This window comes from Choloepus didactylus, chromosome 5 (assembly GCF_015220235.1).
Source record: "Choloepus didactylus isolate mChoDid1 chromosome 5, mChoDid1.pri, whole genome shotgun sequence".
Lineage (NCBI taxonomy): Eukaryota > Metazoa > Chordata > Mammalia > Pilosa > Megalonychidae > Choloepus > Choloepus didactylus.
In genome coordinates, this window is record NC_051311.1 from 25,628,344 (window position 1) to 25,644,445 (window position 16,102).

General features: G+C 37.3%; 1 protein-coding gene across 2 annotated transcripts in view; it reads right to left on the bottom strand.

The window, feature by feature from the left end:
- Positions 1–16,102, bottom strand: part of GTPBP4 (GTP binding protein 4) — an 81,572-nt gene that overhangs the window by 15,457 nt on the left and 50,013 nt on the right. Inside the window, exons 1-9 of one of the 2 annotated variants that reach the window (XM_037835681.1) lie at positions 14,252–14,771; positions 10,984–11,154; positions 7,762–7,865; positions 7,542–7,678; positions 6,170–6,270; positions 4,721–4,813; positions 3,765–3,956; positions 3,565–3,630; positions 566–655 (exon numbers count right to left, since the gene is read on the bottom strand). In XM_037835681.1, the coding sequence (XP_037691609.1) occupies positions 566–655; positions 3,565–3,630; positions 3,765–3,956; positions 4,721–4,813; positions 6,170–6,270; positions 7,542–7,678; positions 7,762–7,865; positions 10,984–11,154; positions 14,252–14,299 (1,002 nt within the window). In that variant the 5' untranslated portion in view covers positions 14,300–14,771. Of the gene's footprint in view, positions 1–565; positions 656–3,564; positions 3,631–3,764; positions 3,957–4,720; positions 4,814–6,169; positions 6,271–7,541; positions 7,679–7,761; positions 7,866–10,983; positions 11,155–14,251; positions 14,772–16,102 lie in introns of those variants that run through there. The other variant, XM_037835682.1, reaches the window with a different exon arrangement.

Here is a 16,102-nt window from a genome sequence, read left to right on the forward strand (position 1 = left end):
TCAAACTGTACTTCCTAAAGGAATTTGAGAAGTAACCTTAACTATATGTAATTTTTCACCGTATGATTCTAACTTGAGAAACTAATCCCTGAGCAAAATCAACAGCATCATAGTTGTCTTTTCTTTTTCAGGCAAAAAAAGGAAAAAACAATTTTAGATAGCATGTGAAATCTGACATGAAACACCCCACCACCACCACCACCACCAAGGTGTTCCTGCTTTTCATACTATCTTTTTCCATCTACTTCTACACTTGTGCCATAAAAGCACTCTTCACTATTACTCATGGAAATACTAGCAGATCAAGAGAAGCAGCAGATATTTTAAGTTAAAATTACCTATGGTTGTAACTGTAAAGTATCTCTTCAAATTCCCATCATTCACTTGGGAGTATCCAGTAGGACTTTAAAACCCCATCTTATTAACTAGAGCACTATTCCTAGCTATCTAGCAACTATAAGTGCTCAGAGTATTAATAAAACCTAGCAGAAAAACTATTTTTTTCCAAAACTGGAGAAAGACATTAAAATAAAAGATTGACATCTGGTTTTAAGGAAGTACTGACCTCTGTTTTAACTTTAATAACACCTTCCTCTGTCAGGGTGCTGGTTTCTATTACAGGAAATCCTTCATCCTGCAAATCTATAAATATTTTCTGGGAAGACAAAGGAAAAATGTGAGATGCATTATTTATTTCCAGTTCCCTATGGAACAAATCTTACTGTTTCTCAAATGGATGTTGCAAATTCTAATTGTTCAACATCTGGTTTGTATGTTTGTTTTTTAACTCACTGAAAGGGCAGAAATCTCTTAAAAAGTTACTTATTTTTCTCCTATATTCTTCGATGATTAAGGAAAGAGAAATTACTGGAAGGATCAAACCATACTAAAGTAAGTGAATATCTGGCTCTACAAAACGTTCTGTAGGACCTCATTTTCCAAAAAGAAACTTTTAACAAGACCAAGATACCTATTTTTTAGAAAGTATTTAATGTTACTTGTTATAAAAAACTTGAACTCCACAGCCTACAGAGAATTGCTTAGAAAACAACATAAAAATATTTACAAATTTAAATACTTTTAAGTTACTATGACTCTAAAAGAAGGAACTTCATTTTATTTTCCTCCTTCAAATACCATTTTTTAAAATATCTAACTGTAAAGGCAACCATGGTTAGATGCAATGTGAACAGACCTATCATATTTAAGCTACTTCTGAACATGATCTATTTCCGTTATGGGGTCTAATCTACCAATTTAGAGACTTCCTCTTCTACTGGAAAGAGTACTGACTGGTCTTAGAGAAAACCTGGGTTTGAGTACCAATTCTGCCACTTACTAGCAGTGTAAGCAATGAGTAAGACAGACCTGAATCTGCATGGGCATGTGATGACAAACATTTATCATCTATAAAATGGGAATAACATCTACTTTAGTGCTGCTGTGATGAAGTTAGATGCACCAATAAAAAAAGGGCAGGGTATAAAATAATTATTAACTGACTACTAAACAGTTACTACTACCCATTTGCTTTTTGATTTCATTAAATCTTTCCAACAAACCCATGGTGCAACTCCTACCTCTATTTTATAGACAAAGAAACTAAGATTCAGAACGCTTAACTAAGTTCTCTATCACCCAGCTAGTAAGTGGTAAAACTGGGACTTCAACATCTCTAACTTCAAAGCCTGAGCACTTCATCATTAGATTGCTTCTTAAACCTTCCTAGTGCTACCTACTTTCCCCTTTTCTTCAGCCTCCAATTCTCTTTAGACTGAAAAACTGAAATAACTTAGATATATGGGTTCTTTTTAAGACGAGTTAATTCTCTGTGTTTATACAATTGGTAATTTAGAGAATATACTATAGCTCTCTAAGGAAAATCAGTATGGCTGTTTAAAGAAGCCTACTTTTTACAAAATATTAAATTTTCAAATAAAACAAGAGAGAGATCAAGACGTTATACTTTAACTTGTCTAGTGTAGAACAATGCAGGAGAGATACGGCCAAGTCTAATTTATTATTCTAGTGCAGTGGTTCTCAAAACTTTAACAAATATGAGAAACACCTGGAGGGCCTGTGAAACCACAGACTGCTGGGCCCTACTCCCAGATTTTCTGATGTTGTAGGTCTGAGGTGGGGCTCAGGCATTTGCATTTCTCACAAGTTACCAGGTAAAAGTGACACTGATGTTGCTGATCCAGGAAGCACATGTTGAGAACCACTGTTCTAGTGCACTGTTTCTCAAAGCACGTACCCTGAACGTCACTTTAAAAGGGTTGAGGCCTCCCCCCTACATGGGACCTGACCCTCAGGGGTGTAAATTTCCCTGGCAACGCAGGATATGACTCCCGGGGATGAACCTGGACCCAGCATAGTGGGATTGAGAACATCTTCTTGACCAAAAGGGGGATGCGAAATGAAACGAAATAAAGTTTCAGTGGCTGAGAGATTTCAAACGGAGTTGAGAGGTCACCCTGGTGGACATTCTTACACACTACATAGATAACACTTTTTAGGTTTTAATGTACTGAAATAGCTAGAAGTAAACAACTATCAAACTTCAACCCAGTAGCCTGAACTCTTGAAGACGATTGTGTAACAATGTAGCTTACGATGGGTGACAGTGTGACTGTGAAAGCCTTATGGATCATACTCCCTTTATCCAGTGTATGGATGGATGAGTAGAAAAATGGGGACAAAAACTAAATGAAAAATAGGGTGGGAGGGGCGGATGATTTGGATTTTCTTTTTCACTTTTATTTTTTATTCTTATTCTGATTCTTTCTGGTGTAAGGAAAATGTTCAAAAATAGATTGGGGTGATGAATGCATAACTATATGATGGTACTATGAACAATCTGATTGTACACCATGCATGATTGTATGGTTTGTGAGTATATCTCAATAAAACTGAATTTAATTTTTGAAAAAAGGGGTTGCAGGATCAAATCAGTTTGAAAAATGATGCATAATAGTGTTATCTTCCCCTTGGAAATTTACAGTAAACATTATATATTCAATATTCTGAAAAGTCCTATTTTACAATAGTTTGCAGAAATCCATTTTTTCCTTCATTTAATCATTTTCCAAATCAATTTAATGTCTTTTATTAAATAATATCTATGAACATCCCTTCTAACTAGAAATATATTTTGGAAAATGTTGCTCTCATATAAGATATCCTGAGGCTTGAAATAAAGCATTTCTTAAGGTACTTTATTTCTTTAATGCACCAATTTAAAAAGAGTCCCTTTGTAAGTAAGTAAACATATTTACCAAAGGTTAAATGTATGGATTCACCACTAAACACATCGACTTTTTTTCAGAGATCTAAGAATACAGAGTAGGAATTAGGAAAACTGTGTTTCAATTAGTTTGCCACTACCTAGGTTTTTATGATGGTCATATCACTAAACCACTGAGGATATTACTGTAGCAGTAAAATAAAAAAACTGAACAGTATTGCTAAAATCCCTTCTGAACTCTGACTGAGAGAGAATGAAATTCTGAATTAATAGATATGAAACATTTAAATTGTTACAAAAATATTAAGGTGATTTACCTGATCATCTTCAGCAAGTTCAGCTACTCTCTTCACATCACATTTGTTGGCCACAACTATAAGAGGCTAGCAAGGAAGAGAAATAATGAAGTTAATATCATCATAAAATATTAAAATATCAAATTTATTTATTAATAAATTTTTTAATATTAAAAGTTTTAAATTAACATTGATAGTTATTAAAACATTAGTTATCATACCTTATTGATAAAGAGAGGTCTAATATTTTGGAAGAGTTCTAGCTGCTCCTTCAATCCATGTCCACACTGTTCAGACAAATCCATTACATACAGAATTGCAGCACGAAGGTGGGCCAGTGCTGTGATGGCCTGCATTTCAATGGTGTTCCTATCCTCCAAAGGGTGATCCAAAATTCCTGGAGTATCTACAACCTAAAAATCTGACTTTATTATTCCAAATACATATTTATAAACTTTTTGTCCAGTACATCCAGGAAGTCACTCACATTCCCGAAGTAGATTTGACAACATAATAAATAGTATATAGAGCTCCCAAAATGACCATGATAAAATAAACAAAGCAGTAAAAGTACATTTCTTTAAATTAAAAGAAAAAAAAAGTGTGTCTGTTGGGGGGGAGATTAGCCAATCATCTTGAAATGACTCCTCCTCTTTTCATTAGTGACATCACAAAATTTAAAACCTGGAATAACTGGCAAATTATCTATGTCTTAAGAATTACTTCATAATTTACAACATTAAATTGCACTGTGGAAACTGATTCAAACTTTCAAATGGAACATGCCACTTCTAGTGACAGAATTAGAAATGATGACAAACAGCACTTCATTTCAGTAAAAGGGACATCACAGTTAACATAATACACAAACCCATACTGTTAGCTAGCTGTTTCCCTTGAATTTTATCAGAGGTAAGTGAACTACCCCCCTGTAACTTAACTCCAAAGTTCAGATGAGTTTTATTTACTGGTGATAGAGAAATTTAAAGTTCTTGGTGGCTCCAGAGAATCTATTCTCCCCATCTCCCCAAAATTCTCTCAAGGAGATATAGTTGACTCTATACTAAGTGTACTATGAAATGGGAACATACTATAGTTCTTCAGAAATCATCAAAACCAAAATCTACTAATAAAAAAACTAAGACAATGTTCTATCTTTAAAGGTAAGAACTCTCACCTGCCAACGTAAGTATTTGTAATCCATGTGCCCAACAAACAAAGATTTGGTCGTAAAGGCATAAGGCTGAACATCCACATCAGCTCTTGTCACCTTAAAACAATCAAAACTTCAATAATCACAAATTTTGTAACTTCTGTTTTCTCTCAAACAATATAAACATGGCAGCTATATATTACTGAAACTAATTTTTTTTGGTAAAAAAAGAAACAAAACAGGACTCACATGACTAAATTTTTAGGACAGAAGTTACCAAACTTACAAACCAACTAGCTTCACTTCCTTCTTATTGCCTGAACCACAGAGCAAGAACATGAATCAAACACTAGGAAGGCTAAGGAGAGCCCAGTACCTGGAGGGTATTCATCATTTAATGGAAGTTCAAGTATTCTTCCCCCCAGTTTTCTCATTGCTTGTCCCAGTGGAATGATAGAAATGGTCTATAAATGCACCATCTAATATGGCAGCCACGAGTCACATGTAGCTACTGATCTCCTGAAAAGTGGTTAGTACAACAAAGGAATGTAATGTTATTTTGTTTAATTTCAATTAATTTAAATTTCAAAAGCCATAGGTGGTGAGTGACTAGCTTATTAAACCACACAGCACTAATCCCTATTATACTTAAAAGTTATTCACAGTATGCTTAAAAGTTATCTGAAAGTGTCAGACAGGATACTGCAGACCTTTGTCACCACTGCGTCATGGCAACTTCTGGATAAAATAAAAACTTTAAAATCTGCCTAAAATCAAATGTGTTCCTGGTATCAAGTAAGCTATAACATATTTAACATATTTTTTTGTGGGGGTGGGGAGTGGGGTGCTGAGCTATTGCTGGTTGTATAAAATTAAATGCTGTATCTATTCTTTTCAGAACTCTCAAGCTCTGCTAAATTGTCCTGAAGCACTAAATCACTAAATTACTTAAATAGTACTCTTGAATCCTAATAAACTCATTCAAGTAAAGACTGACTTAGCAACCTACCACTACAATGGATCAAATAATTTATGTGAAAGTTTATACAGCAACCATGGTGACAAATCAACCAAGAAATACCTTCTGAGATTGGGGAAATAGAATTCAATACGTAAAATGTTTAAAGTAACTCCTTGGGCACTACCATTCACAGAATATGCTGAGATAGCAATCCTTTGAAAAGCTCTCTATTTTTTTTTTAAATGAAAATGTATTTGAATATCTCACATTTCTTAGACATCTGTATGACATACACAAGAACCAAAAATAAAATGGTCTCTATTATTGCAATATAAATCTCGATTCAGACAAGAGTTAATCCTCCTTAAGAGGAAATCAGGTATTTTCCAGGTGTTTATTAAATGACTAGACTAGTCTGCCAAAAATATAACCAAAGTCAACCTAAATTCCACATGCTTTCATCAAAAAATAATCACACCGTCCGTCAGCTTTATAATCAAAACCAGACCAACCTTATTGATGAAGCTGGATTTTCCGACATTCGGGTACCCACACAAAAGAAGAGTCCTCATATTTGGATCAATGGTTGGCAAACGGGATAAATGCTGACGCACTATGAAAGTTTAAATAAAATGTGTTTAATTTTCTAAGGAAAATTAAGAGCCCCAAAGTTTAAGATTTGCTTGAAATTGTCTTTTCAGCTCATTTACACTCCAGGCCCATGGTAATATTAATCTCATGCTAACATTTCTAAGTGAAGAAGAAAATATAAATTAATGGAAAAAAGGATTAGTTGCAGAGGCAACATTACAGTATACAGAGTAGAGTCTCCCAAATCTGACTCTATCAAGAATCATATTCCTAGCCTTACCAACCCAGTGTTCCAATTCTATAATTCAAGGGTGGGGCCAAAAACACAAGTCTAAGAAGTACCCAGATGTCTCTTATGAAGTGAGGTGATACGTTGAAAACAGTGTCTTTTAAAGAGTAAGTACCACCATTTTCTGGCTCTATGGCAGTGGTCTTATTTAATTACTTTAGTCCTCCTTTACCACATCTGTAATATGCACATAGCTCCACAATGATACTCATACCACATTACCATGAAGATTATTAAGTACTTTCAACAATTTCAAGCATTATAACCTTATCAAAAATTGTCTGCAAGATGAGGGGAACTAAATCAAATTTCAGTTAAAATAATTTTAGTGTAACAATACATGCCTGTTAGACGGCAAATAATTGTTTCAATAAAATCCTACTACATTCAGAAAACAGTCCTAGGAATAAAAATACAAGGTAAAAAACTGAAGAACACATTTGGATGCTAACATTTATTTCAAAGGAAAGCAGTTTTTTGAAAAATAAAAACATCATGGACTTTAATAGTACAATTATAAAAATGTGCCAGCGTTAATTGTAACAATGTCCCACACCAATGCAAGTTGTTGGTGGAATGGTGTATGGCAATCCTGTATTTTATGCATGATTGTTCTGTTAACTCCCAACATCTCTAACAAAGAAAAAAACAAATTAAAATATCAAAAATAGGTGGAACTATGAGTTAATTTAGTTTTATGTATTTTCCAGTATTTTCTTGTGATTTATGTTTACGTCTTATCTATTAAATATGAAAAACAATTTTCTTAATAGTTACTAATTTGTAAGCATTATAAGTACCAACCCTCCCCACCCCAGTTTTCAATAAAAAATAACTAGCCCAGTAGAATAAGAAAGCTGGGAAAAATAATATGACACTGCCACCTCTAAAATAGCATATGAGACAAATAACAAAAGCAAACACTTCAAGAATACGTTCTCATCATGGATCAATTATCTTAATAGCAGATACTAAAATCTGTTTTGCTTATGTATATTAAATACCTTGTTCCAAATATTCCAAACTCTGTTTCTGTCTCTTGATAATAGTACACATTCGCCCAAGGGCAGCCCGTTTCAGCTGTTTGCAGCGGTAGAGAGAATCTCCATATTTCATAAGCCGTACATAATCTTTAGCAACACTTAAAAAAATTTGTAAAATACATAAGAGACTTTTCACTTTTCAGAACAGCTTAAAAGACGCTATATTAAGAAAATACCTTACTTGTCCACTAAATTTTTAGCAATATTTATTTGTCCAAGAGCCAACTTGTAATGATCCTTGTCATAGAGAATATTCATCAAATCAGCATAAAATGGATGGATATCCTATTGGAAGAAAAAAAACTGTCATGTTAATTCAGTTCTTCCTCCCTATATGTCAGTAAGACATGAAGAATAATTTCCTAGGGAAATATCTCACACTTTTTCCTCTCTCCTCAAACCTTTAGCATCTTTTCCTCAATCCTCACCCTCTTGGTTAATGCCTTTACTTCTTTCATTGAGAAAATAGCAGCAATCAGCAGGGAACTGCTGTGAGTGCAACGATCCCTTCTACCCGCCTATCTGCACCTCTGCCTATATACTCCCCTTTCTTTATGGAGGAACTGTCCGAGGTTCTACCCAAGGCCAACTCTCCTTACACACTAGATCCCAGCCCTTCTTACCACTCAAGAACTTAGCTCCAACCCTTCTCTTCTTACTTTTCCATTTTTAATTCTCCCATTTCTACCTGATTATTTCCATCAGCCTACAAACATGCTGTTATTTCTCAAATCTTTCTTTCTAATTTAAAACTCCCTTGAACCTACAATCCTTCACTTCCAATTACTACCTCTTTTCTTTGCTCCCCATCTTGTTAACTCCATGAAGTGGCATCTATGCTGTATCTTTTCTTTCCTCCCACTGCCTTAAGCCCACTCCAACCAGAATATCATCTCTACTGCTCCATCAAAACAGCTCAACAAGCTCTCCAATGATATTCCCAATTCTCATTCTTTATCTTACCAGATTTCTTAGCAGCACTGGATGGTTGGTCACTCCATCCTTCTTGAAGCATTTATTTTATTGGCTTCCAGGACCTAATCTGTCTGGTTCTCTTCTGTAACTGGCCATTTTTACTCTAACTCCTTTGCTGGTTCCTCCTCACACCCCCAACTCTAAACATTAGAGACCCCCAGATCACTGCCTAGGTGATCGCACGGAAAGTTTAAATACCGTAACAACCTACATTTTAACAAATCTCATTTTCATCTCCAGACGTGGAGGTCTCTCTCTTGATCTTCAAATTACTTGGCATTTCTACTTGGAGGTCTTATACTCATCTCACAATTAATATGTACAAACAAATTCTTGACTTCTCTTCCTCCTCCTCCTCACACCTGATCCTCCTCCAGGCTCCCCTATCTTGGTAAACGGCAACTCCATTGTCTAAGGTGCTAAGACCCACCAAAGTCATTCTACAGTTTTCTTTCTCTCATAACCCATCTAGTCTACTCACAACTCCTTTCAGCTCTACCTTCAAATGCTATCCTGAAGCCAACCACTTCTCAGCACCTTCACTACTACCACAGCAACCTACATCTCACCATCTCTTACCAAGATTACTGCATTAAACTCTTAATTGTCTCTCATCCTTCTTCACCCTGTTCAAAGCAATGTAACCAGCCATCCTTTTAAAAGATAAGTCAAAGCATGTCATGTCACGCCTATGTTCAAAACCCTCCCATGGCTTCCTCAGAAATAAAATTTAAAATTCTACATGACTCATGTGTCCCCACCCATCACCTCTCTGATCCCATCTGCTAGTATTCTCCCTCTCACATACTCTACCCCAGCCTCACGGATCTCTCTGTTCCTCAAAGACATCACACTCTTGACTCCAGGGCATGCTGTTTCTTTGCCTATAGTGCTCTTTCTCCAGATATCCACAAAGCTCGCTACCTCACTTCCTTCAGTGTTACTTTATCAAAAAAATAATGACCCCACTGTGCTGGGACACCCTATTCCCCTTATTCAGCTTGATTTTTTTCATCTGACACACTGGATCTTTTCATGTTTACTACATATCTCTCCCACCAGAACAAGGATGGGGTCTTTTCATTCACTGTTGAATTCCTAGTATATGGAACTGGACCAGACACATAACAAGCATTTAGTGAATAACTGGATCTAAACAGCCATTCTGATACTATTCTCAGATAACTGTCTGTACTTTAAAAAAAAAAAAAAAGGAATAGAATGTTCATAAATTTGAATTCTTCTACCTCTAATGTATAAAACACAATGCCAAGAATAAAAAGAATAAAACTTCTAACAAAGAAGAATCAAAAGATCTGGTATTAATTAGATAAAAATATGTTCTTTTTGCTAAAATCCGGTGTCTTCTAATACCAAATCACTGTTTATATTCTTAATCTAATTCTCACCTCTTTTCTAATCCCCAAGAAATTATTCACTCATTCAAAAAACATCTACTGAACACCCTGTATCAAGCCCTGAAGACAGACTTGAGTGCCTGTCCTCTAGTAAGAATACTTTTGATTTTAAACACTTCTGTATTTTTTAAACAAGACATTTATCAATAAAATTTTGTATATATAAAAATATATAATAACATAAACCAATTTCAGAGTCTATTTTGGAGGAACAGCAAATTTAGGCTCTAACACTGAATTGCTAATCCCCTCGTTCTTCATAATCTTAAATAACCTTGCAACCACATCATCAAAACACAGGAAACTTTGATAAACTTAAGACTTTGTTAACAGACCATGCCAAGTAGTTCCTGCTTTTGCTTTTCTATTATTAAATAAATGGGCAAACTGCAACATGAAGCAATTCAGCTCTTTTCAGTTTCACACAGAAGTCAAAGCTCCCCATGCAACCTCTTCTCACCAGTGAGCAAAACAGACAGATGAACTGTCATCTGCTAATGAGGAACACCAAATCACAAACAGTGGTGGACCCTAGGCAGTTGACTCAAGTTGGGCCTATAGGAAACAGAAGCCTCAGACAGAAGGAAGTAGAGATGAAGCCCAGGCAGGCAAGAGTTTAAAGGCTAGCGAGCTGACAGATAAATGCTGAGTTTCTGAATTTAAAATCCACAGCTTTCAAATTTGGATTGGTCCTTTCAAGCCCGCAGGTTACAAAGAAAGCCTGAGAAGACAGCCTTGGGCCGTCTTAGCTAGGATTTGGTTGGGTATAAGGAAGAATACCAAGAAATTTTAAAACCTGATTCTGTTTCCAGCCTTGCCACTAAAGCCACTACTTTCTCCCACTACTGAGTAACCTTTGACAAGCCAAATATCTTCCATTTCCCCCACTTTCTATCGAATAAGTAGCCTAAACACTGGTAATCCGTAGGCTTTGCAAAAGCACACTTAAATAAAAACATATTTGTCACAGTACATCCAACCATACCCCCCTCTCCCGCCAAATCACTTACATCCAATTTGGGGAAATCTGTTAAAATCTGTGACAGTCTGTCATGGTAATTTTGTTGCGTAAATTTGACTTTCCTCATGTAAAAATGTCTAATGCGATGAATTTGGTAATGTTTATGAATAACTGTTGGAGTCTTTCGTTGAGTCTTTGATAATGTCAGGTCGATAAAGTCCTGCAATTATAGAAAGTAATTAAGACACAGTTGCACCAAAAAGTCTACTTTTACTTTTCATCTAGTTATTTGAAACCTTCTTAAAGACTGACAACTAATTTATATATATCCTACAGATACCTGTTTCTTCTAACTAAATCTTTGGTCTTTTAAACACAACTTTGTTCACCTTTATATTTAGTTTCCAGCCTTTAAGAAAGAAGCAGTTACCAAATGGCTGCTGAAATGAATTTTAGCCCATAGTTTCTTGTTGCTGCCTTAACTTCCAAATACCAAAGAACCTTTGAAGTCAGTCAGAAGATTGAGGCATAAATCAGAAAATTATTAGGAGAACAATCTTACAATTCCAATTTTAATGTACATAAAATAATGGGTAAAACTAAAATTCACTATTTATAATTTCTCAACATTCTGGTCCTAAAAGTATGTATGGCAACTATTTGAGGATATAAAAATTTTTACTTCTACTCCCCAATACAACTCCTACTTTAATAAGGACTCTATCACGATACTTCCTTTTTTCTTTTTATTCCTCAATATCATGTATGTAGCCATATCAAACTACTTGATTTTTTTCCTTTAACATGTTCATTAATTCAACAATATTGGTCATCTACTATAATGGATAATAGGGCTAGACAGGTGTTGAAGATAAAATAATAAACAAGACACACACTCCCTTATCTCAAGGAACTTACAGTCCAGGGACAGAGAGGCAAGTAGACAATTACAATACAGTCAGTCAAATACCATGGAGGTGGGGGTGGCATCGATTTTCACATCTCTGTGTCTCTGCATGAAATTTCCTGTTCTATCTGGTAAATTCTATTAACCTTTAAAGTGCCAGTTCAAAAGTTTTCCCTGACTCTCCCATCCACCTATCTGCACTTTTTATTCTCCCAAATCAATGTCTATTACTTTCTTACAGCAATTTTAGCAAAGTGGTTCTATTACCCTTCTAGAAAATGACTTCCAAAAAGGTAGGTATTGTATCTTACTCACTTTTCTAACCACAGCACCTGGCACACAAGGCACTCACTAAATAGCTTCTAGAATGAATTTTATCTCATACTTTCTTGATGCTATTTTTTACTTCCAATCACCCAAAGATATTATCACCCATCTTTTAAACATAAGTAAACTCATCTGTTTTCTATAAAAAAAGGCCTAACTTGAGATAAGAGGATTGATGGTGAACACTAATATATTTTAAAGATCTGTCTCTACATAGATGAAATATATGAACAAAATTCATATGATCCCAAGTGCCCAATTCCCTATAAGACAAAAACTTGGTGTATATGACACTCTTTAAAAGTAAAGAATTCATTGAACAAACTTGAGAGATCACTGAGAAAACATGAGGGAGATTGTGGAGACACAATCTCCATACTCACAAACAAATCTAGCCAGAAATGTGCTATAAATTATGAGAAACAAGTAAAATGTGATAGAGAAAAGTCATACAACAATTCTGTGTGTTATGAATCCAAAACCCCAGTTCTTAAAGTTTCCCAAGTCAAATTCACTGCAGTTTGATGCCCTCCCCCCTACGTGGGACCTGACTCCCAGGGGTGTAAATCTCCCTGGCAACACAGGATATGACTCCCGGTGATGAATCTGGACCCAGCACCGTGGGATTGAGAACATCTTCTTGACCAAAAGGGGGATGCAAAATGAAATGAAATAAAGCTCCAGTGGCTGAGAGATTTCAAATGGAGTTGAGAGGTCACTCTGGCGGACACTGTTACGCACTATATAGATAACACTTTTTAGGTTTTATTGTATTGGAACAGCTAGAAGTAAATACCTGAAACTACCAAACTCCAACCCAGTAGCCTTGACTTTTGAAAACGACTGTATAACAATGTCGATTACAAAAACCTTGTGGATCGCACTCCCTTCACCCAGTGTATGGACGGATGAGTAGATAAATGGGGACAAAAACTAAATGAAAAATAGGGTGAGGTGAGGAGGATGATTTGGGTGTTCTTTTTTATTTTTATTTTTTATTCTGATTCTTTCTGGTATAAGGAAAATGTTCAAAAATAGATTGGGGTGATGAATGCACAACTATATGATGGTACTGTGAAGAGTCTGTACACCATGGATGACTGTATGGTAGTGAATATATCTCAATAAAACTGAATTTAAAAAAACTTCACTGCATTATGAGATCTGAAAAAGAAAACAGTGAAGGTTATCTATTCACTGTAGTGAGTTTAACAGCCGTCAGCAAGAATTCTTCCTCATTTGCAGTAATCAAGAAACGGTGTAAGAAACAAGTTCCATGATGAACGCTTTTATCTGTGTCTTCATAAGGCACGTTAAACACTCACTACATAAAAACTTTACTTTTTAAGTCTTAATACTCAAACACTTTTTGTACTCACTCTTCCTAAGTTTACTAACACTATACAAATTTACTGCGCTTCCCAAATCCAACAGTGAAAGAGAATGATTTAAAAATTTTTAAAAAGCCGTGCGAGCAACAAACTTAAACTTACTCAGTGGAGAGAAGGAACCTATATGCTGAACTCAGAACCGGAAGGCCAGGGCTCTACTCCGGCTGTAGGGCCTCTGATACACAGTTCAATCATTGCTTCTGCATCCTTCCTCATATGTTTAGGACACCGCTACCCCACACCAATCAACTAACGACAGTCCCTTCCAGGAGACTGGGTCCCCCGGGGTGGGGGAATAATTCCTAATCTCAAGAAGATCTGGCCTCAGAAGTGGGAACCGACAACAGGGGAAAAAAGGTGAGCTCCTCTCCAAACACTAGTTACAGAGGCCTGCGTGGCGAGCAGCGGCAGGGAAGACACCAGCCCAGGTCGCCGACAGGTCCCTCCTCCCAAAGGAGAGGACAACGCCCCCTGGGGTCCACAGGCTCAGCAGGCTGTGACCGGAGCGCTCGTGGGGACGCAGACACAGAAATAAGACTTTGGATTCCCAAGAACTGGCTGCAGAGCTCTGCTCCGTCCCCGCCGCGCCCGCGCACGTGTCACAAGCGCAGACCCAGCCAAAGAGAAAGGCAAAAAAGAAAGGATCGTCTAAGACAAGAAGCAGCTCAGTGACAGCTGGCGAGCTGTTTTACCTTGGCGGACGGAACCACCATAATCTTCTTGAAGTTGTAGTGTGCCATATCCGCGGCCGCGAGCCCACTACCAGAAGAGCGTGGACCAAACTTCACGGTGAAACTACGGCGTGTTCGCACACAGCCGCACTTCCGCCACCGGGTGACCGCCTACGGGCAGGTGCGTCACTTCCGGAAGGTTTAGTCAGCGTGCGGTGTCCAACGTGGGGCATCACCTCCGCCCCACTCCGATGCTCTTCTTTCACACACCGCCCCCGCCTGGCCTGGAGGTTGCATTGCGGTGCCGTGTAGGTCCCCCCGCAAAGATGTATCCGAAGGTGGGCAATCAGTTGCGGGTAGCGGGATAAGAGGGACACAGAAATTAAATCCTACCCGAGTTACAGGAATGTTCAAGATGACTGAGGAGCCACAAGACGCTCTGGCCACCAGCCCTGGGCAGCATCCAGTGTGGTGTGAGAAGCCACAGCTCACGGAGGTAACGATCCCAGGTGGGGTCGTTCTGGGCTAACTTGTGGGGCTTATTATTCTTCCCTCCCTCGGCAGGGCTGTTTGATCCAGTCACCCTGGAAACAGGAAGTCCCCCAAGCCACGCCCACCCTGACTGGGTTAAACTTTAAAAGGGTCTGAGCCTAGCTAGGATTAGGTCTAGTGTTAACAGTCATTCACCAAACATTTCTTAAGGCTTACTAGTCACGGTGAATTTAAAAAAAGAAGGAAGGGAGGGAGGGAGGGAAGGGGGGAGGAAATGTATGGTGCTTTAAAATATACAAAGAATGTCCGTGTACATTTAATTTGTACTGAAAAATATTGTTGGAATTATTTTCAATGGCATGTACCACCATCTTAATTTTTAAAAGATAATAGAATTTTATTAAAATAAATAATGGAGAGTAATGGGGAAGCAGAAGTCATCTAGTGGGGGAACAGAGTACATTTTCATGAAGTAACGTAAATGAAAGTAAAAGAACTGAAGATGCCCTATTATACTACATCCTCGCTTCTTGTCTTGCTTTTCTAGTTGCTAAAACAAATACCATACAATGGTTTGGCTTAACTGGAATCTATTTGCTCACCGTTTCAGAGGCTGGAAGGCTTGCTTACTCTTGGGGTTGGTATCTTCTGGCTGGTAGGCAATCTTTGGGCTTCCTTGGCTTTTCTGTTATGTGGCAAAAACTCATGGCAGTGTCTTCTCCTTTCTCTTTTAGGTTCTATTACCTAACAGCTTCTGGCTGCTCCTCATGACTTCTTCCATGTCTAATTTCCTCTGCTTATGAAGATTTATATTTGTTCAAGGCCCACCCTCATTCAGTTTGGGCACACCTTAACTATTAACATCTTCAAAGATCCTGTTTACAAATGGATTCTCACCCCAACATGTCTTTTGGTGGAGGATGTGATTCACTCCCCAGCAGTACTCAAATGTGATTGTGGACCCCCACAGAATCTGCATGTTAACAAATCCTCTGGCAGTGTGCATGCACATTAAAGTTTGAGAAGCCCTGCTGTACATAAGGGCACTGGCAAGAGGAAGATGGGGGATGGAAGTAACTGACAAAGAGATTCAAAAATGAAATGAGCATGAGACACCTAGGACTAATCCTACCACTCCTTTTAGCAGACCATCATATGCTTGCTCTTCCTTTTCTTTCATGTGTAAATATAATATTATCACCCATTTTCTTTCAATCCTTGCTTTCTGGTTTCGTCCATTCCCTACTGAAGCAGAACTGTCATCACCTCTGACCTAATCTCGAAACCTTATGACCTTTACTCAGGCATCACTATCTCTTCTTTCTATCTCCTTAAAACCCTCCTCTTTATTTGTTACATGCTATTATTTTGATTCTTCTC